Below are 26664 nucleotides of genomic sequence, written 5' to 3'. Positions count from 1 at the left end.
GCCCCATGTTGGGCTGTATGCTGAATATGAAGTCTACTTAAGATTCTCTTTCTCTCTCTCTCTCTACCCCTCCTCACCTCTAAAAAAAGAAAATAAATAATAGAAGATGAGCCAGACTTTAAACCTTTATTCTACCACTTTCTAGCTGTTAAATAGGGATAAAAATTACTAAATGTGTATTCAGAAGTTTCATAAATTCTCTGTGCCTCAGTTTCCTCAATTGAAAATGGAGTTAATAATAATACTTCATAGAGTTGTTGAATATTAAATCAGCTAATATATGTGAAGCACTTCAAACAGGGCCTGGCACATGGGAAGTCTTCAATTAAGTGTGAGTAGTTGTTTTTTGAGTTGTGAGGATTAAGTGAAGTAATTAGTATTTGAAATGTGTTTCTTGGGCCTAAATAACCCTGATAGTGTTAACTTAAAAAAAAAAAAGTATGCCTACACAACTCTGAGTCAGAGGCCTCCTGACTTCTAGTGTAACAACGATGGAATCTTTTTCAGAGAAAGGGCAGGACTAAGCAAGGAAACCTGTGTTATGTGTCTGGTAAGTGAGGGAGACAGGCAGACTCCATCTCAGGGTGGGGATGCCTGCATAATGGCAGGGGCTGACAGAGATGCCTCCTCTCTGCCTACCGACATATTTCTGAGTTGGTACTGATGCCAGTTCCTCCCCTTTCTTACCTTTTACCTTACCTTTTACCTCCTCAGGTTTTACAAGCTGATCTGGGGGAGCTTTGGCAGTGGGCTTCTGGAAGGGTCCGGGGTCATTGCAGGCGGCGGGGACAATGGCATGCTTACTCTATACAATGTGACCCACATCCTGTCTTCCGGGAAGGAGCCTGTGATTGCCCAGAGACGGAAGCACACAGGGGCTGTTAGAGCCCTTGACTTTAATCCTTTCCAGGTACTACATTTCAGTTGGTTGGACATGGCCAAGCCATGGAGCAACAGATCTGAGTGGAGGCATTCACTCGTGACCTCCAGTCTATAATTCTGAGCCCTTCCCAGGCTGTTATGGGGGAGGCTTTGGAAGCCCCAGATGTAGGTCTATTTCCCCTTTCCTGCTCCTACCTTTTCATGGGGTGGTGGTATCTCCAAAGGCCTTTTCTTCATACAGGGCAATCTCCTGGCCTCAGGGGCCAGTGATTCTGAAATCTTCATCTGGGATTTGAATAACCTAAATGTGCCAATGACCCCAGGATGCAAGTTACAGGTAAGGAGGCTCCCAGGGCTGCTGATTAGCGTGTGCACCTGATTTGCCCAGAAAGTCTTAAATTCTGGAGGCAGCCAGAGTGCAGGAAATTTTGGACTTTACCACTGGAGGGCAATAAAGCTCTACAGACTAACATGTTACCAGCCAAACAGGAGGGAAGTGTGTATGTGGTGGTCTGTGGTCATTAACTGTCCTAGGCTTTCTAGAAGGAAGATGAAGAAAGGCAGTAAAAGACATTGAGAAAAGGAGTGAGAGTACTATTTATCATAGTAGAGCTTAGGCAGAGTAGAGTAGGGCCCGGGGCTCAGTGGAGTGGGCCCAAGAGGGGACACTCAGGTACATCCTTGTCCTTTTTGTGGGGTGGGTCAGTTTTGCCTCTGTATCTGGTTCTGTCATGCAGTTGGGGATCTTATGTATGTCTGTCTCTGAGTGTACCTACCTGTCAGTCTGTAACTGGCCTCATCTTTTTGCTTCCTGGTTGTTTGTCTTGTGCTTACAGTATCGTGAGGTAAGTTAAATATAAAATTTGATAGTACCTAATGCTCTAGAAATAGCAATGGCTTTTCTTTCTGCTTCATTTTCTCTGGGGTCTTATGTGTCTGTATTTTCCTCCCTTCCTCCTCCTCTGTCTCTCTCTTTGTCATAGATAAGAGGGCTGTTTTAAGTCTTGATTGCATCCTCTCTGGGGCACGTTGGGATAGGAGTAAAATCCAAGGGTGCCTGCCATTCTCTTAGCTTCCACACCAGTACCCTAAAGGATCCTCTCTGGAAAATTCAACTCCCAGCTCCCTGACACTGTTTGGGTTTGGGAAGCCCCATGTCTACTCTTGGGCTTTCTGTGGGTGGTTGGGATCAGTGGAACAGCAAATGGCTCTTGGTCCAGGGGATGACAAGTTGTCCTCTACCCCCTCCCCCATTCCTGCCTCAGCAGCCTCCAGAAGACATCAAGGCAGTCGCTTGGAACCCACAAGTTCAACACATTCTATCTTCTGCTCACCCCAGCGGCAAGGCAGTTGTGTGGGATCTCAGGAAGAATGAACCCATCATCAAAGTCAGCGATCATAGCAACAGGGTGAGTTATTGGGCAGAATACAGGCTTGGGCTCTGGCTTCTTCCTCATGCCTAGTCTTTGGAGCTGCTCTTCCCAGGCCAAGGTTCTGTTTTCAGCCGTTGCACTTGTAGATTCTACCTCTTAGCAGATTTCCAATAGAGAGTGAATGCTTAGGGAAGCTAAACAGGTGATCTGAAGGCTTCTAATGTTCCTTATTTTACTCATGGTCATCACTTATCACATGGAAGAGACACAAAACTTGCCCTCAGAGGTCCTATTCCAACTGGGCAGAAAAGGTTCATAATCAGAAGAGTCAGGTCACATCACCCATTGGGGTCTGCTTTGTTCACAGATGCACACTTCAGGGCTGGCTTGGCACCCAGACATAGCCACCCAGTTGGTGCTCTGTTCAGAAGATGATCGTTTCCCAGTGATTCAACTGTGGGATTTGCGCTTTGCCTCCTTGCCCCTGAAGGTGCTAGAGAGCCACAGCAGGTAATACCTCAAACTGTCTACATCCTTGCTGGATAATGGGGCATAATTGAGCTGGGTAGGAGGCAGTGAATGCCTCACTTTACTTACCGAACATCCTCCCTGTCTTTAGAGCCATTCCCAGTGAACACACAGTCTCCCAGTCCTAACTCTAGCCCCAACAAAGAGGAGTTCCTTGAGATTCCAAGGTTATGGAAAAGAACCTAAGATTACGTTTAAGTTCCAGAAATGGGAATGTAGATAGAGGCATGAGAAATACTTGGAGTCCCCAGGCTCTGATCTAGGATAATGTTCATTTCTTTAGGTTGTGAGATTGCTTCCTCCAGGAGTTCTCCTTAATAAGAGAACCTTGGTGCCTGTCTAGCCATCTGAACAGGCTTGCCCCTGAAGCTGTAGCTCTTGGACCCATGGCAGAGAAAGCAGCCCCATGCTGTTCATTCTTACTAAAGAGCTTTATATTGCCTTTCTTCCTTCTTGGGGACTTTGAAGAGTTGAGTCCTCACTTTCCTCCTGGGCTAAAAAGCACCCATGGGGATGGATGCTTGCCTGATTCATGCTAATTCATAGCCTCATTCTAGTCAGGGAAAAAGAACAGGCCATTGTGAGGGGACCTATGGGAGGCAGAGTGATACAGTGTGTAGTGCATGGGCTCTGGGATTTGACTTGGATTCTGGCTGCATGATTGCTTTTAATTTTTCAAAGTCTCATTTTCCTTGTTTGTAAAATGAAATCAGACTGCCTATTTTATAGGGATGAAATTTATCCAAGATCTCTAAGGTACTCTACTTAGAGTAGGCATTCAACAAATGTTAGTTCCTCTTTCCCTTCCTTTTTAGGGGGATCTTATCTGTGTCATGGAGCCAGGCTGATGCTGAGCTGCTGCTCAGTAGTGCCAAGGACAACCAGATCTTGTGCTGGAACCTGGGGAGCAGTGAGGTAGGCTGACCCCTCTGTGGGGAAATAAGCTGTGTGTTCTGGGTTGCCTCACGTAGGTCAGGGCTTCCCTAATGGTTGGGTTCCCTCACAGGTAGTATATAAGCTATCCACACAGAGCAGCTGGTGCTTTGATGTGCAGTGGTGCCCTCGGGACCCTCCAGTGTTCTCTGCTGCCTCCTTTGACGGCTGGATCAGTTTGTACTCTGTGATGGGTAGGAGCTGGGAAGTCCAACAGATGAGACATGCTGACAAGGTTTGAATGGCTTGGTGGAGAATGCTATCTCTATGGGGGGGGGGGGTAGAGAAAGAGGAGACTGGGGATGGCCTGGAAAGAGGTGGGAACTTTTGGAAACTGGGAAGCCAGGGCCCTGGGTTGGGAGAGCTGCAACCTTTGCTCTAGTGCCCATCTTCCTGGGAGGATGTCAGTTCCTGCCATAGTACAAAAGAAGCCTCATGTTGACTGACTCTTGCTCCTGGATGTTCTCTGTGGTATTTCGGGGATACTGGACCTCCATGCTGGGACCATTACTTTGGAAGTATGAACTGTCTTATCTCCTTTTCTCCTATAGATCCATTTTGTGTCTACCCTCCACTGTAGACCTTAGATACAGTAGGCCTTCCAAGAGCCTTGGGAATCCTACCCTCAATACCAGTTCCCTAGAAAACAGGAATCAAGGCTTTGTAGGCTAGATTGGGTATCTCAAGGATTTCTTCCAGAATAAATGTTTATGGATGCAGCACCACTTTGAGTTGGTGATACAGGTGTCTTTTTGCCCTTAGATCTATTCTTCCTTCAGCAAAGGCCAGCCTCTCCCACCATTGCAGGTACCAGAGCAAGTGTCCCAAGCATCACTGATACCTCCTCTAAAAAAACCCCCCAAATGGATGAGAAGGCCAGCAGGTGTTTCATTTGCTGTAAGTGTAGTGTGTGGGGGTGTGTGTGTGCATGGTTATGCATAAGTTTGTGAAGCCTCTCATAAGCCTAATGTATAGCTATGTTCTATAGGAGATTTATTCCTACTGTCTGTGTCTCAGATCAGGTCCCATTTTAGTGCTCAGAGTTTCTATAGCTTTTCTCTCTACCGCTTCACCTTGCTTACTGTGCCAGGCCTGTCTGAAAGGTATTGGCTGCGGGATGCCTGGATGGCTCAGGGGTTGAGCATCTGCCTTTGGCTCAGGGTGTGATCCGGGGGTCCTGGGGTCGAGTCCCGCATCGGGCTCCCTGCATGGAGCCTGCTTCTCCCTCTGCCTGTGTCTCTGCCTCTCTCATGAATAAATAAAATCTTAAAAATAAAAAATAAAAGGTATTGGTTGCTTTAGACTGCTCAGTTATAGAGAACTTCCTGTGATTCTGCCTAATTTTTCTCTCTTACATGTCTGGACTGGTAGTGAGTCCAGACATGTAAGGGTTAGAATACAAAGCAGAAAAGAAAAAAAAAAGTAGGTTCCACCTTGTCACTCCTTTGCTCAAAACCTTTGGCCCCCATTCCCCTATGGACTCCAGACCACATGTACACAGGGCTTCACTTACCTTTCCAGGTTTTTTTTAAGATTGATTGATTGATTGATTGATTGATTTTAGAGAGGCAGAGACACAGGCAGAGGAAGAAGCAGGCTCCATGCGGAAAGCCCGACATGGGACTCAATCCCACGTCTCCAGGGTCACACCCTGGGCTGCAGGCGGCGCTAAACCGCTGCACCACCAGGGCTGCCCACCTTTCCAGTTTTTATTCCCACCTAATTCTTATGTGTTCCCTAGGTTTCAGATACATATGACTCCTTTCTGTTCTACAAATAACTACTCAGCTTTGCTGCTTCAGCCCATACCCTGCCCTTCACCTCTCTCCTGAGCCATTAAATCCTACTACAGAATTCTACTGTCTTAAATACCACCCCTCCACAGTGCCTGTCTTTAAACCCAAATCAAATTTCACTTCAAAGATTTCTAGTCCTAGAATGATACATTCTAACTGTACTAAGGTTATTTATATATATGTGTGGAGACCCTACTATGTAATAGATTCCTTGAAGATAGGGACCTCATTTTGTTCCTTTTCTAAAGCAGCTGCTTCTTAAGCTTTAATGCACATGCAGATCACCTGAGGATCTTATTAAAATTCAAATTCTGGTTCATTCAGTCTAGGATAGGGCCCAAGACTCTGCTTTTCCTTTTTTTTTAAGATTTTATTCATTTATTCATGAGAGACACATACACACACACACAGAGGCAGAGACACGGGCAGAGGGCAAAGCAGGCTCCATGCAAGGAGCCCGACATGGGACTCGATCCTGGGACTCCAGGATTACATCCTGGGCCAAACCGCTGAGCCACCCAGGGATCCCCAAGACTCTACTTTTCCAACAAGTTCCCAGGTGATGCCCCTGCTGCTGGTCTGAGGAGTGGCAGGGCCCTAAAGCACTTAACGCAGTGCTTTAAATTCTGATTTGAATTGAAAACAGATGTATCAAAGAAGTAGTTCTTGTGTTTGGAGCCACCAGTTTTATTGTGGAGGGAAGGCTAACATTCTCAGGAGGCAGTACAGTGAAGAATTCTGATGTTGAAAGGGGTACATTCTTTTGGTTCTTTGTTTCAAGAGGCAATTCTGTGTTTAATTTTCTGAGAAATCACCATACCATTTTCCACAGCAGCTGTACAATATTTCCAACAGCAATGCCTAAGAGTTTCATTTTCTGTATATCAGCCCCAATGCTAATTTTCTGCCTTTTTAAATTGAAGTACAGTTGACACAATGTTACATTTAGTTTCAGATGTACAATATATACAATGTAATGATTTGACAAGTCTATACATTATGCTGTGCTCACCACAAGGGTAGCTACCATCTGTTGCCATACAAAGTTGTTACAGTACCATTGACTATATTTCTCATGCTGTGCCTCTCATCCCTATGACTTATTCATTCCATAACTGGAAGCCTGTACCTTCCACTCTTCACCCATTTTGCCTATCCTCCTACCCCCTTCTCTGGCAACCACCAGTTTGTTCTCTGTATTTATGAGTCTGTCTGGAGAGGCCTGCATTTTTTTTAAAGATTTATTTACTTATTTGAAAGAGAGAGAGTGCGAATGCATAGGCTGGGGGGTGGGGAGAGGCTGAGGGAGAGGGGGAGAGAGAATCTCAAGTGGACTTCCCACCAAGTGCAGAGCCAACATGGAGCTCTGTTCCACAACCCTGAGATCACAACCTGAGCTGAAATCAAGAGTCAGAGCTTAACTGACTGAGCCACCCAGGTGCCCGAGACCTACATTCTTATCATAGCTCTGTCACTTATTAGCTGGGTAGCCTTGACCAAGTTACTAACTTAGGACTTCAGTGTTCTTTTTTTTTAAGATTTTATTTATTTATTCATGATAGTCACACAGAGAGAGACAGAGAGGCAGAGACACAGGCAGAGGGAGAAGCAGGCTCCATGCAGGGAGCCTGATGTGGGATTTGATCCCGGGTCTCCAGGATCACGCCCTGGGCCAATGGCAGGCGCCAAACCGCTGCACCACCCAGGGATCCCGGACTTCAGTGTTCTTATCTGTAAAACAGGGATAGTAGTACCTGCTCAGCTTATGTTAGTGAATTGGCATGAACATCAAATAGGAATATATATAAGCACTTTGTAAGACTATCAAATGCTAACAAATCAAAAGTTGAGATTGTTTTGTTTAGCACTAATCTGTAGTATAGGTTTGCGCTGTAGGAGTCAAGTGAAGAATTCCAAGTGGGAATGTTCATTAAGGAAGAGGTCTTAGGAAGGGAAATAGTGAAGGGTTGGGGGAGTAAGCAGTAGTAGTAAACTATGACTTCAACCTGAAGAACTTTAAAATATACTGATACCCAGTCCCACTCCGAGAGATTCAGATTTTATTGTCTGGAGTATAGCCTGATGATGCAGGAAAGCTCCTCAGGTGGTTTTAATGAGCATTCAAGGTGGAGAACTGATGGAATAAAGGTACTTTACTGGGCTCTGCTTGGTGACAGATGCTTTATGTAGGATCGTTATTTTGGCAAGAAGTATGTTCGGGTGGGGGGTGTCTTGGTGGGTGAAGGCTCAGAGGCAGGAATGAACTAGGCACTTTGGGGATGTTGGAGCAATTACATAAATGAGCAGGGAGAGAGAGGCTAGCGAGTCTGGCTCTGACTTTGGAGGCTTTTGTACGCTACAGGCAGAGGAGCTTAAGGTCTCTTCTGTGGCCTTGTGAAACCATAACACACTCCTGAGCAGCAATAGGTACAGGGTGGTAGTCTAAGGCTTGGACTGGAGGATGGTTTGGAAGGAGGAAAACCCAGAAGCTAGCATCCTATTCCAGTAACCTAGGTGTGCTAGCACTGGGAATGGGACAGAGGGGCCCTGCATGAGAGACACTGCACAAGAAGAGGTAAGACTGCTGTTTTGTAGGTGTGGGGGGTATAAAGACTGTGATAATGCCAAGGCATGTAGCCAAGGTGACTGGGAGAATGGTGCTACCAGCACAGATGAAAAGATGAGTACCGTGTGCTAGAGTTTTAAGATGATGGTGCTAAAAATGTGGAAGTGGTTTTGGTATGGAGGCACTTTTGCTACTCATTTCCTGATCCCCTTCCACCCCCAGGAGTTCTTATTGTTGATTTCCTATTCTAGGGTGAACCAATAAATAGCCTTCCCTGTGATGTGGACTTGGTGTTAATTTTGAGCTTGAAGATACAACCTTTACCTTTCTTGTTTTTCTTCAACAGTTTGGGGGGAAGCTGGTTACCTTTGGCCTTCCCAACACCCCTGCCCATCAGGTGCCACAGCCTTGCCTCCGCCTTGTCTTCATCAGTCAAGTTACCACAGAATCTGAATTCCTGAGACGATCAGCTGAGCTGCAGGAGGCCCTGGGATCAGGAAATCTCCTGAATTATTGCCAAAACAAGATAGAACAAACGTCAATGCAAAGTGAAAAGATGCTCTGGCAATTCTTGAAGGTAGGAAGCCTGAAGGCTGGCTACTCTGAAGCATTTCCCCAGAGCCAGAAACTCCAGGAGATGGACAACCACACTGTGACCTAGGTTACAGAGGCCCTGACCTCTCAGGCTTTTTCCTATACCACACCACCCTTTGGATACAGAATCTTCACCTTATACCAGTGGCTCAGAGACCTTTTGCAGTTAAGGAAGCTGAGGGGTACAAGTGACATTTGCATTTTTTTGCTTCTATTGCTGACATCCTAGATACTTTACCAAGGACAAGGTGAAGGCTTTATGTAATTCCAAAGGGCAGATAAGGTAATGGGAAGAGAGAAGAGAAGGAAAAAGAAGAAAAGAGGATTGGCTGGAAGGGGGCATCATCATGAGAAGGCTTTGAGTTTTTTTCAGATAATCCAAGACAAGTTATTGTGATGGGACTTTAGACTTAAGTCCCAATTTACTCTGAAGCATGGATCAAGTTCCAGTACTAATGAAATTTATTTTTTTAATAATAAATTTATTTTTTATTGGTGTTCAATTTACCAACATACAGAATAACACCCAGTGCTCATCCCGTCAAGTGCCCCCCTCAGTGCCCATCACCCATTCACCCCTATCCTCCACCCTCCTCCCCTTCCATCACCCCTAGTTCGTTTCCCAGAGTTAGGAGTCTTCCATGTTCTGTCTCCCTTTCTGATATTTCCCACACATTTCTTCTCCCTTCTCTTATATTCCCTTTCACTACTATTTATATTCCCCAAATGAATGAGAACATACAATGTTTGTCCTTCTCCGATTGACTTACTTCACTCAGCATAATACCTTCCAGTTCCATCCACGTTGAAGCAAATGGTGGGTATTTGTCATTTCTAATGGCTGAGTAATATTCCATTGTATACATAAACCACATCTTCTTTATCCATTCATCTTTCGATGGACACCGAGGCTCCTTCCACAGTTTGGCTATTGTGGATATTTCTGCTAAAAACATCGGGGTGCAGGTGTCCCGGTGTTTCATTGCATCTGAATCTTTGGGGTAAATCCCCAACAGTGCAATTGCTGGGTCGTAGGGAAGGTCTATTTTTAACTCTTTGAGGAACCTCCACACAGTTTTCCAGAGTGGCTGCACCAGTTCACATTCCCACCAACAGTGTAAGAGGGTTCCCTTTTCTCCGCATCCTCTCCAACATTTGTTGTTTCCTGCCTTGTTAATGTTCCCCATTCTCACTGGTGTGAGGTGGTATCTCATTGTGGTTTGGATTTGTATTTCCCCAATGGCAAATGATGCAGAGCATTTTCTCATGTGCATGTTGGCCATGTCTATGTCTTCCTCTGTGAGATTTCTCTTCATGTCTTTTGCCCATTTCATGATTGGATTTTTTGTTTCTTTGGTGTTGAGTTTAGTAAGTTCTTTATAGATCTTGGAAACTAGCCCTTTATCTGATATGTCATTTGCAAATATCTTCTCCCATTCTGTAGGTTGTCTTTTAGTTTTGTTGACTGTATCTTTTGCTGTGCAAAAGTTTCTTATCTTGATGAAGTCCCAATAGTTCATTTTTGCTTTTGTTTCTTTTGCCTTCGTGGATGTATCTTGCAAGAAGTTACTGTGGCTGAGTTCAAAAAGGGTGTTGCCTGAGTTCTCCTCTAGGATTTTGATGGAATCTTGTCTCACATTTAGATCTTTCATCCATTTTGAGTTTATCTTTGTGTATGGTGAAAGAGAGTGGTCTAGTTTCATTCACTAATGAAATTTCAAGTTGTGCATGACATTAGGAGTGTTCCACATGTCAAAGGAATTGAGTAGATGAGAGGAGAGAACTAAAGGGAGAAAGAGAAATAACCAATTAGGCAGTAGGAGGATTATTCAAAACTTTGAGATCGTAGCAAATAACGCAAGAAGGACAGAACCAGTCCCAGGGAGTCTGAGAAAAGCTTGGGGTCTATGCTTCAAACAATAGAACTTAGTGATGATAGACACCAGGAATCTGGGAAGGAGAGAGGATTTGAGAAAGATCTTCAACTGTAGAGCGAAGCTAGAAAAAAGGTGTGGGAAGATGAGAATAAGAAGTGATACTTTTGTTGTAAGCAGGATACAGGCAACTGCTCCAGGAATGGTAGAATGAGAAAGAGAATAGAGGGCACCATCAGGAGTTGAACCTTTACTCTTCTGAATAAAGGAGGCAGCAGTCCCTAAGGATAGAAGGGAGTCTGATTGAAAAGCTACCTAAGAGCTGTCCATCATGATGGTCCTGAAGCTGAATGTGGCTGAACATTTCCAAAGGATGAATATGAGAGAAGGAAGGAACCCTGAGAGACTGTGAGATAGATAGCGGTCAGAATTCATGGGTCTGTGTAGGGCAAATGAAGGGCCCCATTACCTAACACAGATTAGGGTAGGGCTTCAGGAAGGCTTGTCCCCCAGTATCTGGGTAAGCTGACTTTGTTTACTGTATCTGTGCAGCTTCAATCATGAACTGTTTTCAACTAGGTATTTAGACTCACAAGACTCTGTAGGTTCACTTGGCATCAGTCTCCTCAGGATATAGGACAGGAACCACAGTTTATAGGCAGCATGACGTAGCAGTAGGTGGCGCTCTCCTCTGGGGGCGTCTTTGCAGCAGCCATGCAGTGGTTCAGAGTTCTCCTCTCCACCTCCCCAGAAGATGAGCTTCAGAAGAAGACCCCTCAGGTGCAAGAGATGAGATGCACAAGGCAGGTGTGTAAGTGGCCCTGGCTTAGAAGACTCATGCTACAAGAGGCATTGGCTCCAAAAATGTAGGTTCTAGAGTCCCTACAAGAGATCTATTCAGTTACAAGGTCCTTGCAATCAGGAAGCCTAGAGCATGGTGTTCACAGAGGCTGTTTATAGTTTGTATAGTTCCAGACCAGATGCAGTTTATCCATTACAAGCAATGTTGCCTGGAAACATAGCTGACATTTTACTCTTACCAGGTAACCAGGCTAAACAGATTGAGTAAGTCAATGGAAGGCCCAATTCTCATGTAGAAGTGGGAGAAGGTTTTGTTAACACCATGCATCCAGCCCAGCAGGATCAACTCTGGGGAGGAAAAGGGGAGAGATGGTGTTCGCCTCAGTAGGGTACTTCTGGTAGTATGAAGAACTATTTTAGAGGGTGAACTGGCACGTGTTGGCTTATGCAGGAGAAGGTCATTCACGATGGTTTAATGGAGACTTGTGTGTTCTGTGGTTCCTTAGGTGACCTTAGAGGAAGACTCCAGAATGAAATTTCTAAAACTATTAGGATACAGTAAAGATGAGCTTCAGAAGAAGGTAAGCTGCTTTCACATAAGAAGCATGTTCTTGAGACAGAGAAGAAGAGAATGCTGTCAGTGGAAACTATCTCGATGACCTCTTTCTGGGTTTCATTAATGTATATACAAACATTTTACTTTCTGGAGGTAGGCTTTTCCTCAGGCAAATAGTCCAAGGATCTCAGAGAGTGCAGTCAGTGGGGTGTGGAGGTGGGAAGAAAGCATAATAATGTGTTTGACCGTGTGCTGGGGAGAGGGTACTCATAGGTCTTTTCCTGCAGGTGGCTGTGTGGTTGAAGAGTGACTTGCTGGGTGAGAGCCCTCAGTCCAAGAGAGATGATCTCCACAGTAACAGACGGCAGGCCTTCTGCAGCCAGGTGTGGTTGGAGCCCAGGTAGCTGGACCTAGGGTACCACAGGAGACCTGCCTTCAGGGCATCTGCCCCTTTCTGGCCCTTTGCTTTGCTCTCATAAAGTGCTCAGCATCTCTAGAGGCCTTCAAACTACTCACTTTTTGGAACCACAGTGAGACACAGAATGCATAAGCTTTTGGGCTGAGAGAGGAGCTATGTTTTAACCATGGAACTAGAGCCCTTCCCAAACCTTATCTGGTTTATTCTTTTAACTTTATTAGGGGCCAGATAGTAGAGGTCCCAGAGAGGGCTACTAAGCCAGCTCTCTGCTTTTGGGTTCATTTCCAAAATAGCCACCTCTGTCCTTTCTTGTCACAGACCTCCAAACATATCACAGAAGAAGCCTCTGCCTCCTCAACCTTCTTTGATGAACTGATCCCTCAGAATATGGCTCCATGGGAGATCCCCATCACAGAAGGTACCCTGATCCTGAGTGAGAGAAATGCTCTGTGTGGGAGTAGGTGGGCTCAGAGTTCTTGGACTTGAGAACATTTTCTTGTTCCCTGCCTCCTGCCTCCCTCCCACCATCACAGATGCTGGGTGGTTCTGTAACAGAATACTGGTTAGAGCTCTCTCTGGATTTTTATGGATACGTCTTTTCTGTGGAAGACCTTCTGGCAAGATATTTTTTTTCTATCCTTCTGTTTTCTTTTTTTTAAGATTTTATTTATTTATTCATTAGAGACACAGAGAAAGAGGCAGAGACACAGACAGAGGGAGAAGCGGGCTCCTCACAGGGAGCCCGATATGGGATTTGATCCCCCCAGACCCAGGATCACACCCTGAGCCAAAGGCAGACATTCAACTACTGAGCAACCCAGGTGTCGCTATCCTTCTGTTTTCTTATTTAAAAGACTGTGACCCTGTTCTTGCTGAGCAACACACACTATACCTCCGATATTGCCATATGAAGCCCTCTTCATCTTAAGCCCTGTCCTTAGAAAATTACCACTGGGGCTGACATGCTGGGACAGCCCACTACATTTTGTTGAGGAATGAAACTTGGGAGTTTTGTTTGGGGTAAGGGAAGCTTAGTGATACAGAGATAGAAAGGGTACTATGGGCCCTGGAGGGGATAGAAAGCTAGGGTCCAAGGGCTGGCAAACATGGAGGATGTCTCTGCCTGCAGACGCTGATGGACTCCTGAGCCAGGCTCTCCTGCTTGGAGAACTGCACCCTGCTGTGGAGCTGTGTCTGAAGGAAGAGCGCTTTGCTGATGCCATCATCCTGGCCCAGGCTGGGGGTGCAGATCTGCTAAAGCAAACACAGGAGTACTACTGGGCCAAGAGGAAAACCAGAATCTCTTCGGTAACTGTCCACTGTGTAGGAGAGGAGGGGAGGGGATTGCTTGGACTTTGTCAGGTGGATGCCTATACCTTGGTGTTCAGAAGATCTGCCAGGCTCTCTCTCTTCCCACTCCAACTATCCCTGCCTCAACCCCCCACCCCTAGTCAGTGATCTAATAGGAAACCTGCTCACGAGTCGCTTTTCTTAGCATATCCCCCTGTACGTGATTCTGGTTGCCTGTGCTAGATGGATGGCTGATGGCCTCCTTCCCTTTCTGCCCATTATAGCTGCTAGCCTGTGTTGTACGGAAGAATTGGAAGGATATGGTGTGTGCCTGTAGCCTGGAGAACTGGAAAGAGGCACTGGCCTTGCTACTGACATACTGTGGGCCAGAGAAATTTCCTGAGCTCTGTGGTAAGTAGCCCTGGGTTTCAGGTTGGAGTGGTGTGACTCCAGCATGGAGTTAATGGACACGATGAGGGAGGGGGCAGAGGAGCGGCCTGAACTCTGGGAGGCTAGGCCATGTTGTCAAGGCCAAGGTCTGGTTCAGCTGGGAGGCAAGGGACTACCGTGCTTGCTCCTACTTTCAGTAGGGATAATTTCTTGTCCTGTTTTACTCTTTCTCATTACATCATGATGCAAGAGCTCTGCCCTTTGTTGTAGAGAAAAATTGGCCTCAGTATTGTCCAAAGCCACTGTGATTACTTGTACTGTAGCTCATGGTCCTTCACCTATTTTCAAACAGGAGAATGAGAAGAAGCACAGGAAAGCTATGCCATTAAAGAACTTTCCATCTCTCTGCAGACATGCTGGGTACTCGCATGGAGCAGGAGGGTGGCAGAGCACTAACATCTGAAGCTAGACTCTGTTATGTGTGCTCAGGGAGTGTGGAGCAGCTAGTGGAGTGTTGGGCAAAATGCCACCAGGCTTCATACCCCCTGGCTCTACAGGTACACCTTCTCTGCAGGGCACTAGTCACTCCATACTGGGCTGTTAGGAGAAGCTAGTGGTAGAGATATGCAGGGACATCAGAGATGAGTCTTCCAGTGAGGTCCCCAGGCTGAAATCAGTATATTAGGGAGTAGAAAAAGGCCTTCAGTATCTGGCACCTTCTCCCATGGATGAGCTAGCACCTCCCTCTCTCCTTCTCATTCAGGGGAAGCTGAGCAACAACTGTTTAGGTATTAGCCTTCATAATTTTTTTCCCCACTTTAGGTTTGGTTATACAAATTTATTCTCTATTTGAGTAATTGTGATCCTGGGCCTTCTATTAGCTGCTATGAAAAGTTCTGTGGATTTAAATTGTACCAGACACTCTGCAGGTAACCAGAGAAGACTCATAGGAAGACAAAGTCACAGGTGAAACAATAGCAAAACAGAGACTGAAATTGATGATGTACTAGCAGAGCAAAGGGTAAAGGAAGCAAAAAAAAAAGAGGCAGAAATGTATGAGAATCTAAGACCCAGATGAACCCAGTTGAAGCAAATACTAACAGCTTGGGAGGTGAAGTCAAATGGCCCTTCTATAACCGTCACATCTCTTATGTGATATGACTTGTCACCAAGTCCCTAGGTGAACTGCCTGGACTTAGAGAGCAGGATGTGCTTTGAAGAGATCTGACTGCCCTTATTCCTGTTCCTATAGGATTTGATGGAGAAGGTGATGGTCCTTAATAGGAGCTTGGAGCTACTGCGGGGTCCTGGTGGGGTGATCTCAGGCCCTGCCACAATCTATAGGGTCAGTCAGTATGCCAATCTCCTGGCAGCCCAGGGCAACCTGACCACTGCCATGAGCTATCTACCCAGTGACTGTACTCAGGTGAGTGGGACCATGTAGAGAGAGCAAACCATTTCAGTCATCTAACACTGGCTGAGCACGTCTATATTCCAGGCACTATGCAAATGCTGAAATTCTAGGGTAAATGAGATCTAGTCCTTCAGGAAGCTCACAGTCTGTTTAGGGAAATCAGATGTCAATAACTTATAGTGTTAGAAGCTTATAGTAAACACTGTGGGACTCCAGGAAAGGAGCTGGTTTTGCCCAGAGCAATCAAGGAAGGCTTCCCAGTGGTTAAAACAGTTGAGCTGGACCTTCAAAGAGAAGTAGCTTACCAGCAGATGTAGAGCATCCTAGGCAGAAAGAACAGCAAAGAGGGAGGCTTGGCAGGGAGGCTTGGCAGGAATTGGGGACCTTTGAGTCATCTAAGGTGGCTGAAGTGCAGAGGGTCAACTGAAGTTTGAATGCTATATGGGGCTAGGCTTATAAGAAAAGATGTTTACTTGTTTTAATTTTAATTAACACAGTTCTTCATTATTATAACTTTTGTAGCCATCAGTTCAGCAGCTGAGAGATCGGCTTTTTCATGCCCAGGGTTCTGGTGTCTTGGGCCAACAGTGTCCTACTTTCCCTTTCCCTCGGGTGGTTGTGGGAGCTACCCCCCACTCTAAAGAAACATCATCTTACAGATTGGGATTCCAGCCTTCTCATCAGGTAAGACATGGTTTGGTTTGTTCATTCCTTTGCTCACTCATTCGAAAATACTTATTAAATGTCTACTAGGTACCAAGCATGATTCTAGGCTCTTGGAATATACTACTGAACAAAAATGATGAAAATTCCCAACTTTGTAGAGCATAGATTATTTTTCAAATAACTGCTATCAAACAACTGCTAGGCTCTTAGACCAGAAACAGGGACAAACCATGATTCATGCCCTTAATTAGCTCATAGTCTAGTGGAAAGATAGATATATAAAAAATTAGTACAGTAAAATTCATAAATTCTGTGATTGGGGTATGATAAGGTGCTATGGGATCACACAGGAAAAAGCAACTTAGACTTTGGGGGAGCGGGAGAAGTTTCGGGAATGTTTCTGAATGAGTATGGTGTTTGATCTGAGTATTGAAGATTAAAAAATATTTAGGCGAGGGAAGGAATAGGTAAAGGCTATTTCAAGTAGTGGGAACAGCATGTACATAAACATTGAAGGGAGAGTAAGCAAAGCCCACTTGAGGAACTACTGATATTTTAATGGGGCTGCAAAACAGGTGTTTGTGGTAGGGGAGTAAAGTCAGATGAAGCTGGAGTAACAGGTAGGAGATAGATCAGGAAGGACCTGGAATTCTGTGCTAGAGACCTTAGACTTGACCCTAAAATTGATAGCAGTCAGGAGCTATTGAATGGTCTTATTCAGGGGAATGACTTGCTATGTATTTAGGAGAAGGGCAAGGCTGGAGGTACTTAGGAGGTGAGAGATGATAAGAACATGAGATGACCTAAAGCTGGAGATTGAGATTACATTTAAGATATTTAATAGGTAGAATTGACAAAAATTGGTGATGGCTTGCAGAGGAATCTGTAAAGTGGTGGGACTGACCCCTAGGTTCCTGGCCACAGTGCCCAGTTGGTTAGGGTGTTGTTAACTTAAGATACCAGGATCCTACTGGAGGGACTAGGGAACAAAATCCAGAAAGATGGTAAATGGAGTTATCAGATGATTCATCCTGTCCCACCTTCAATTCTCACCCTAATTTTCTTTCTTCTTTCTTTCTCCTGCCTCATCTTTCTACTCTAATTCCTTCTCTCTCTTTCTATCTCTCCACCCCTCCTTCTTTCCTTTCTATTTTGAAATAATTATAGATTCACAGGAAGTTGCAAAGAAATGTAGTAGGAAGTCTCATGCATCACATCCTCACCCCACCTCATGCCAGTGTCCCACACAACCATAGTGCAATGTCCATACCAAGAAACTGATATTAATACAATCCATAGATTCAAATTTCACCTGTGTGTGTGTGTGTATAACTATGTAAGAATTTGTCTACTCATCTTTTAAACAGGGGCCTTCACAAAGCAAAGATTTTTAATTTTATAAAGTCCAATTTATAGTTTTTCTTCTGTGGATCATGCCTTTTGTGTCTTTGTCAGTCCACTGTCCCCTAAAGTTTTCCTGTGTTCTTTTTCTAAAAGTTTTATAGTTTTATTTATTTATTTTTATTTTATTTTATTTTATTTTTTTAGTTTTATAGTTTTATGTTTTACATTTAAGTCCATGTTCTATTTTGAGTTAAATTTTGCATATAGTGTGAAGTTTAGGTCAAGCTGCTGCTTCCCCCCCCCCCCAATGGATATGTATAAAAGGGTTGTCTCTTCTCCACTGAATCACTTTTGCTCCTTTGTCAAAAATTAACTGGGCATATTTGTATGGCTTTATTTCTCAGATCTCTCTTCTATTCTATTGATCTGTGTGTCCTTCCCTCATAATACCACTCTGACTTCAATACTACCGCTATATAGTAAGTCTTGAAATGGGGAAGAATAATTCTTCGCACTTTTTCTTTTTTTCAAAAGATTTTATTTATTTGAAAGACGGAGTGAGGGCAAGAGAGAGCATGAGCAGGGCGAAGGACAGAGGAGAAAGGAGAATCCAACTCTCACTGAGCAGACAGCCTGACACCGGGATCTTGGGACACTAGGATCATGACCTAAGCTGAAGGCAGAGGTTTACCTGACTGAGCCATCCAGGCACCCCTGGTTTTCTTTTTTCAAAATTACTTTGGGTGTTTTAGGACCTTGCATTTTCCATATAAATTTTAAGGTAATTATGTCTGTATCTGCAAAGAAACTTGCTGAAATTTTGGCAAGAATTTCATCAAATTATAGATTAATGTAAGGAGAATTGACATTTTTACTATATTGAGTCTTCCTATCCATGAATTTGGTATGTCTTTCCAATGCTGTTTGCATCAGCATTTTATAATTTTCATCATACATATCCTGACTTTTTTTCAATTCAGACATCAGTATTTAATTTTCTCTTGAGCAGTTTGCAATCAAATGGCAATTGCATTTTGAATTTTGGTTGCCATTTGTTTATTGTTAGTATATAAAAATATAATTGATATTTTTGTGTTATGTATCCTGTGACTTTTCAATGCTCAGGAATGAGTTTCCTGAACTCATTTATTAGTTCTAGGAGTTTTTTGTGGATCCCTGGGATTTTCTATGTAGACAGTCATGTTATCTGCAAATATAGTTTTTCTTCCAGTCTATATGCCTTTAATTTCTTTCTCTGCCTTATTCACTAAGAAAGGTGACAGTGAACATCCTTGCTTTGTTTCTGATCTTAAAGGAAAAATATTCAGTCCTCCACCATTATGATGTTAGCTAGGTTTTTTTGTAGATACTCTTTATAAGGCTGAGCAAGTTTCCCTCTATTCCTGATATGCTGAATTATGAATTATTGTCAAATTTTGTCATATATTTTTACTATTATCATTTTATTAATTTTGTTTTGTTTTTAAACATTTTTTAAGATATATTTATTTATTCATTCATTCATTCATGATAGACATAGAGAGAGAGAGAGAGAGAGAGAGAGAGAGAGAGAGAGGCAGAGACACAGGAGGGAGAAGCAGGCTCCATGCTGGGAGCCTGACGCGGGACTCGATCCTGGGACTCCAGGATTGTGCCCCGGGCCAAAGGCAGGTGCTAAACCGCCGAGCCACCCAGGGATCCCCTTTAAAAATTTTTTTTTAAGATTTTATTTATTTATTCATGAGAGACACAGAGAGAGAGGGAGGCAGAACACAGGCAGAGGGAGAAGCAGGCTCCATGCAGGGAGCCTGACATGGGACTCGATCCCGGGTCTCCAGGATCATGCCCTGAGCCAAAGGCGGCACTAAATCGCTGAGCCACCCAGGCTGCCCAGATTTTATTTATTTATTCATGAGAGACACAGAGAGAGAAGGCAGACATGGGCAGAGGGAGAAGCAGGCTCCCTGCAGGGAGCCTGATGTAGGACTTGATCCCAGAACCCCAGGACCATGCCCTGAGCCAAACGCAGATGCTCAACCACTGAGCCACGCAGGTGTCCCTTCCTTTAATAATTTTAGAACTATTCTAGTTGTCTATTTAATTTTGACTGAGGTTTTCTAGTCTGTGGTTCTTGAGGAATTGGCCATTTCTTCAAAGTTGTCAAATTTATTAACATAATTTGTTAATAATACATGTTAACAATAATTTGTAACTTTATTACTTATATTCCTCTATTATCTCCTTAATGGCTGCAAGGACTGTTGTAATATTCCCTGTGTCATCCCTGATCTTGATGATTTGCGTCTTCTCTCTTCATCTTTGTCGCTTTTTATAGAGTTATCAGTTTTGTTGATTTTTATTTTAGGAGCTAGCTTTTTGTTTCATATTCTGTTCTTCTATTTTCAGTTACTTACCTTTCTTTTCCTTTCCAAGTGCTGACCCTTTTTTCTCTTCACAGGTTCCAATTTCAGCTCCAAGGCCAAGGATTTTCACACCTCAGTCATCACTAGTGACACCCTTGACTCCTTCCCATCCTAGCCCTTATCAAATCTCCCAAACTCAGAATATAAGTGACTACAGGGCACCTGGGCCCCAGAAAGCCCCGCCTTTGCCCTTGTGCCCTGGTGTAAGGCCTGGTGAGTAAGTGAAGATTTGTTTGGGCAAAACACAGAGGCAAAGAGTTGGCATGACCAGAATGGATTTGGGGGGCATTACGTCTACATTGTAGTGAGAGGAGCTCTGAATCCCCAGTACTATCACTTACTGGCTTTGTATCTATGGGCAACAGACTTAGGCACTCTGTTTCTTGTGAAAAGTGAGAGTAGCTATTATGTTGGTCATTTCAATCCCACAGGATTGCTTTTAGGGTCAAGTTAGGAATAGTTAAAAGTACTTTGTGTATGGTAGATCTCCATACACAAATATTAATTTTTTATTATCATTATTAGGTTTGTTTTATTGCTGCTTTATTCTTACCTGATATGCTCTGAGTCTCTCCCAAGTTGAAGTTTGGTGGCAAATGACCTGTTTCTGTTCCTTTTCAGCTTTATTTGAGCCACCTCTGTTAAGGCAAAAAGTCCAAGTTCCTAACCCCATGGGTTTCCCTGGGACATGGCCTCTTCCTGGTCAACCTCCGTCCATGGCAACTCCAGACATCAGACAGCCTGGCTCTACTTCTATAGCTGAGACTACCCGACTATTCCCTCTGCTTCCTGTGAGACTACCAGGTGTCAGCCCTACCAGCTTCCAGTCTCTAGCCCCACCTGTCGATTTCCCCATGACACACCCTCCAGGAGGGCCAGGTACTACATGCTCTAGCGTCCTCCCAACCACTGGCCCCTCGAGTGCTCAACAAGGTCAGTCTTCTTTCCATGGCTTCTCTCTTCTGGGTCGTTGCCTCCTTCTCTTTCCCTCTTCACTACCACCTTAGGAGTCTCTCCTTAAGCCAATGAACTGGGGGCCTTTGGGTTGGAGAATGTCAACTGAGAGTATGGCTGGTTTGCAGAGGGAAATGTGATCAACTCCAACTAAAATGATCTTGCTGATCTTCAGACTGATGATTTCAAGTGCTCCTAACTGTACCCCTATATACCTTATGTGCTATGTTATCTTTGTGCTATGCAGGACCTCAAGATTCCTTGAAAAATGCCCTAATGCCCAGGGCAAACCTCCAGAGGAAAGAGGTCAGTGTATCTCTTGCTACCTGCCCCTGATACATTCACCAATGACCTGTATTCTAGTTTCTTCCAGCATTTAGCCCGTCCCCTAGTCAGGGACACACACAGTCCTGTCCCTTTCTCTACTCATTCTTCTCCCCTCATCCCTCTCCTCTTTCCTTCTTGCATACATGTATCAGTCTCTCCCTCTCCTGGTTCCCGACATGCTGCTCTGTTCCCTTGCTCACTCAGATCTTCTGCTACTCTCTCAAAGCAGGGTCTAGGAAGTCGCTCAACTTAGACTCATATGCCTTTCTTTCTTTGTCTCTAGTTTCCAGGGACATTTATGCCCCCAGCACCGATTACTGCTCCAGTTGTGAGCCTCACCCCTGAGCCACGAGGAGTCCTTTCTTCACAGCCTTCTGTCCTTGTTGGGGGCCATGCTCCTCCGGGAGCACCAGGAGAACTCAGCCTGCAGGTGACAGGAGCAGCATGTTCCCCTCCTCTTGGAAACTCACCTCTAACTTTCCTTGAGTGTAGAAAAACAGGGAGCATGGTGGCTGGGCCTCATTCCTCAAGGGGGGAAGGCAGATTCTGCACTGGGGAACAGGTGTGGGCAGGTGCCAAATGTCCTTACTGCAGAGAAGAGGGCATATACCCCACTCCCCAGCTGTGCTCTGCTTGAGTGGGAGCAGTGTGACATTGACTCACTGAGGACTAGTCCATAGGGCAGCTATGAGAAGGTCAGCTTACCCGTCTATCCTGTCTCCCTGCTCCTTCCTTAGCAACTTCAGCAGTGGCCTCCTGAGAGGGTGGGAAGGAAGGAGCTGCCTCCAGAGCATCAGTCCCTGAAGACCAGCTTTGAGAAGCTTCTACAGTGCTGCTCCCTGTCTGCCACTGATTTAGTAAGTCTGAGCCTTCCCCATGATGTCCTCCTCACACCATTAGCTTGTTCCCCAGACTCCTGAGCTGTAGATCAATTCCTTTTTTGACTCTTTTCTCATGGTCTCTGGGCCTGCTGTTTGCATCTTATATTTATTTGGGGGCAAGGAGGGGCTTATCTGGTCTGAGCCTAGCTAGCCGGTATCAGGGCTCCAGCAACACTGAGGCTTACCTCTTGGAAAGGCAGTATGGGGCACTGGAGGGAGGGTGAAACTAGGAGTCAGGAGACCTGCCGTTCATGCACCGGCTGTGTCAACTTAAGCAAGTCACTTATCCTCTTTGGGCCTTCATTTCCTCTCCTGTGAAATGAAAGCAATAGCATGAAGTGGTTCCAGCTCTGATACACTGTGATTCTTTATAGTCCCGTGTAGTGTTAGTTTTAGGGGTTGGAGTCAGAATCCATTTTCCTCCCTGCAGAAAACAAAACGGAAGCTGGATAATGCAGCCCAACGTCTAGAATGTCTATATGATAAGCTCTGCCAGGGCACAGTAAGTACACTTAGTGGTATTCCTCTGCCCCCTGCCCTCCACCATCACCATGGCCAAAGGGACCCCAGTGTCCTCTCCCATAGGTCTCACCGACCTGGTTCCCCACAAAATACATACATACACATTTTGCCCAAACTGGGCTCCAGAACTTAAATCATCTCTTACCCTTCCATGCTCCCAGGGTAGGGGCTGGGTTGGGCTCCCTGACCTAAGCGTGCCTCCCTCCACAGCTCTCGCCTCATGTCCTGGCTGGGCTCCATGAGGTTGCCCGATGTGTGGACGCAGGAAACTTTGAGCAGGGCCTTGCGGTGCATGCCCAGGTGGTGGGCTGCAGCAGCTTCAGCGAGGTCTCCAGCTTCATGCTTGTCCTGAAGTCTGTCCTCACCATTGCTCATAAGTTGCACGTGTAAACCAGGCAGCCTCTCTTGTGAGGAGCCTACTTCTGCTGTTACTTAACTCCTCCCTGCAGAAAAGGGGGAATTTTGGAATAGATTTTTTGTTTTCCCCACCCCTCTTCCCTTGTTGCCAGGTATATGATGCTATGGGCTTGCCTCTAAACTAGCAGAGTGCCTGCTTTCCACCCCTTTATGCCTGGCTTTCTAGAATCTGCCCAAGACTCTCTCAGCCTCTGAGGCAGAGCACAGAGTTGGCTCTTCACTTGCCTTGATGCTGTACTCTGACAGGACCCAGGACAGTTCATCTTCTCTCCTAGGGATATTCTGTTTTAAGTGGCTTCTGAGGTGAGCAGGATCAGTACCTCCAAGTCTACCTCTGCTGTACCCATCTTGTGGGACTTTTGTTTTTTTCCCTTCCCTGGGTTATGAGCCTGACCTTACCTTCTTGGCTCTGACTTCATATTTCCAGGTCCTTTATACTCTGGGCCCCAGAGGCTGGGGTAGAGTAAACTCTTGTTCATTTTTTGAACAAGTCAAGGTTATGAGGGGTTGGTGCTGAGCAGAACCAAAAGGAGGAAATTTGGCCTTTTACAAGGACCTTCTCTTCTACCAGTATTGTAAGGGTGGGCTAGATTAGGTGGAATATAGAAAGGATGCACTGCCTTTTGCTGGGAGCTGTCCTAGGCTGTGAAACAGGAGCAGAGGGACCACTGCCTGCAGGGAATGGTCCTGACTTGACCTGTCTGGGCCCTGGCCCAAGGCCCTCAACCATTCATTCTGTGATCATAAGCCCAGTTCTGGAATTGGAGCCATATTAACAAAAGACTTTTCTAGCACTGCTCCTCAAGGGTTGGAGGCCCTTCTCCTCAGCCCCTACATGTCTCAGGGCTGCCTTCTCTGGCTGTACTTTTCATGGTTGGACTTTGTATTTGAAGCACTGATGTACTTAATGGGCAATAAAGCTGCTTTGATTTGGTTTCCTCAGTCCTCTTCCAATTATTATCTCTTCTAGATCCTATTTTGCCCTTATCTTTCTTCCTAGCCTCTTTGTTTGTGCTCCCTGTACCCCAATAAAGCAGGAGAGAGGCTTGAGGACAGATGGGGAGTCTAGAAAGTTGAAGAAAGGAGGATGCAAGGAGAAAGCCTTGCAGCTTCTGTGGCCACTCTGCTGTGTGTGTCTGTCTGTCTCCATCTGTGCCTGACGTTCGGCTCTAGGGTTTTCCCCACAACACTTCAGGGCTGAGCTCAGCTACACAAAGGGGCTGGGTGTGAAGCGGGGGGTACTATCTCTAATCCTGTTGTAGATCCCATCATGTCTGTGGGCTAGATGTGTGTGTTTGGGAGGAAGGGATTGTTAGGCAGTATTTGTTTGTAAAGCCACTTGCTCTTCAGATAATACTTGCACTAACTTCTATTGATGAAGCAGTGTGAGCCCCAGCAAAGTCCTTTCCCAAAGTGTCTTTGAAGCCAAGAGCCCATTGAAGGGAAGAAAGGCAGGGAGAGGGGATTAGTTTGTTCAGCAGCTGTGAATTTCAGTGGGAGGTTGATGAACTCCGAAGTCTTTGTTTAAATTAAAGGGGGGGAGAAAAAAGCCGCTGCTGGAGCGAGAGCCCCACTTGGGGCCCTGAACTAACACAAGGAGAAGTCTGAGCTGCAGGGAGCTGTGTACTGACTGCGAAGACTTTTCCCAAACACTTTCGGGGAAAGGTGTTGTGAGAAGAGAAGGGGGCGGAGTGGGGGGATTAGCATGTGAAATGAAGTTTTCATTGACTCCAGTGGGGGTAGAAGGCTATTTTAATGGCATTTTGTTCTCTTATTTTCTCTTCTTGAGCTCTTTAGAGATATTGTTTTGCTAAGGCAGGCTTTCTTCCCCCTTCTTTCCAGTCTGCGGATTGCCTCTATGGGAGCCAACATAAATATTTCTCCTCCAGGAATGCGGGTTAATTAAAAGGAAATGAATGAGTGGAAGCATCCAATCCAGACCCACAATAGGAGGGTGCCCTGGCCTGCCCTCCCCTCCCACCACCGCCAGCACCACCAGGGCTGAGTGCGACCCTGGCTCTGTCTTTGCCCTAACCTGCTGCTAAGGCCAGTTGAGGCTGAGATTCTTTTCAAGGAAAGAAAGCCCTGCCTGTGTGTAGGCTCACAGGCCAGGAACAGGAAGGACAGTGTTTTGCGCCCCTCCTCCCCCACCCAGTGTCCTTGTCACTTCTCAGGATCTCCTTCTGCTTCTCTCTGGTGGAGATAGATGGGCCTTAAAGAGGACACAAGAGGAGGGAAGGGACCAGGGTTCCAGTATGTACCCCATGGTAACTTACTAGTTGGCTGAACAAAGACAGACATCTTTTTTAGCATCACTTTTAGTCTGTAAAACAAAAGGTTTGTCTAGCTGACCTCCAAAGTGTCCTCCCAAGCAACTGTTCTGGAGTTGTCCATGTTTGCAAAGGGGAACACAGCCCTGGTGTTTGAGTATAAGAAAGAACCTAAACTCCATGAATGCAGGGAGGTTATTGTGTTGTTCACCACTCTATTTGCCCACCAGTGTTTGTTGAATGACCAAATGAATGAATGGATAATACAAGAGAGGAAAAAAAGCAATACAGATCTAAGGTAGCTCAATAAAGTTTTCTTTATAAAACTCAGATGAATCTGGTATCAATCATATCCATTTGGGAATACAGAACAACAACCTATGAAAGGACTTTCTGGCAGTATGACAGGTTTCAAGTACTGACCTGGAATGATCAAATATGAAGCACAATAGTATTCCTACTTTTATGCTGAGAGACCTCTTGGAGAATGCAGTTTTCCTTTACAACTCTGTACTTTTATATTTTCTAGCTGTCTTGCCAGATTTTCTTACTGAACACTATCAAGTAATTCTGCCAAGTGGGACAGCCAGCTTAGTATATGCTGCTGCTTGATTAGGGAAGAAGGACACATTGGGAGATTCAAAAGGCCCAGATCAAAGCTGAGGGATGGAGCAAAAAAGGCCTTTTGCTGATAGAACTGGAAATGAAGCACCAGAAGACCCTGAAGGGAAGTGTGTCCCTGTGAGGAAGGGCAGGCAACCTCTCTCCTCAGTAAGTGTTAGCCGATCAGAGGATGTGTAGGGATGAGGCCAGGGGTTTGGGGTCTGACCCAGCCACTGTCCCAATCTGGAATATAAAAGGAGTCTTTCCACTCTCATGGGTCAGCCCCTAAAGCCTCAGCCCCCCCGCTCCCCACCTACTTAGAGCCACATCTCTGTGTTCTCTCTACTCTGGAAGGTAGGATGAGGTGGTCTGGCATCTGAGCAGTTCTCCTAAAGAGCAGTTCTGTGTCCAGACCCATGACCAGCTTAGGAGAAGGGAGATGGTTGGGAAGCTTCTTAGCTACAGAGAGTCTGTCAGGGATTGACTCTTCCCTTTCCAGAGCCCTCTTTAAGAAGCAAGTCCCTGCTATACTGCTTCTATCTCAAGCACCACAAGCAGTGAGTCTTAGCTACTGAGTGAATGTATTGGTATAAGATTTACATAGATGATTCATTAATTGTTGGCAGATTAGCCTCAGTCAGGCCAGCATAACTACTTAGGCCATGGGGGGAGTAAGGCATGTTCTGGCAAGGTGGGAGGGAAGAGTGGGCCTAGACGTATCTTCCACCCACCCTCCCTTACGTCCCCAAGAATAAGTTCAATACCTAGAAAAGAAGGCACATACCACAGTGCCAGTAATAAATTAAAGTTCAAGGTGCTGAGCTTCCATTTGGAAAGTTTCA

At 45.3% G+C, this 26664-nt stretch overlaps 1 protein-coding gene across 7 annotated transcripts in view; it reads left to right on the top strand.

Moving 5' to 3' along the window:
• The window catches only part of SEC31B (SEC31 homolog B, COPII coat complex component), a 35366-nt gene extending 9879 nt beyond the window's left edge, over positions 1-25487 (top strand). For 2 of the 7 annotated variants that reach the window (XM_055300036.1, XM_055300040.1), the window contains 23 exons: positions 715-910; positions 1124-1219; positions 2148-2291; positions 2623-2765; positions 3599-3698; positions 3790-3951; positions 4479-4613; positions 8425-8655; positions 11854-11928; positions 12191-12286; positions 12640-12739; positions 13451-13629; positions 13896-14022; positions 14413-14558; positions 15254-15427; positions 15938-16099; positions 19884-20061; positions 20470-20781; positions 21050-21108; positions 21413-21559; positions 21867-21986; positions 22441-22512; positions 22743-23891. In XM_055300036.1, the coding sequence (XP_055156011.1) occupies positions 715-910; positions 1124-1219; positions 2148-2291; positions 2623-2765; positions 3599-3698; positions 3790-3951; positions 4479-4613; positions 8425-8655; positions 11854-11928; positions 12191-12286; positions 12640-12739; positions 13451-13629; positions 13896-14022; positions 14413-14558; positions 15254-15427; positions 15938-16099; positions 19884-20061; positions 20470-20781; positions 21050-21108; positions 21413-21559; positions 21867-21986; positions 22441-22512; positions 22743-22922 (3334 nt within the window). In that variant the 3' untranslated portion in view covers positions 22923-23891. Of the gene's footprint in view, positions 1-714; positions 911-1123; positions 1220-2147; positions 2292-2622; positions 2766-3598; positions 3699-3789; positions 3952-4478; positions 4614-8424; positions 8656-11853; positions 11929-12190; positions 12287-12639; positions 12740-13450; positions 13630-13895; positions 14023-14412; positions 14559-15253; positions 15428-15937; positions 16100-19883; positions 20062-20469; positions 20782-21049; positions 21109-21412; positions 21560-21866; positions 21987-22440; positions 22513-22742; positions 23892-24791 lie in introns of those variants that run through there. The other 5 variants (XM_055300039.1, XM_055300037.1, XM_055300038.1 and 2 more) reach the window with 5 other exon arrangements.
• Positions 25488-26664: the final 1177 nt, after the last annotated feature.

The sequence above is a fragment of the Nyctereutes procyonoides genome, unplaced genomic scaffold, assembly GCF_905146905.1.
Source record: "Nyctereutes procyonoides isolate TBG_1078 unplaced genomic scaffold, NYPRO_anot_genome, whole genome shotgun sequence".
NCBI lineage: Eukaryota > Metazoa > Chordata > Mammalia > Carnivora > Canidae > Nyctereutes > Nyctereutes procyonoides.
Note: the sequence above shows the minus strand (reverse complement) of the source record. Positions and strands in the feature narration are given on the sequence as shown.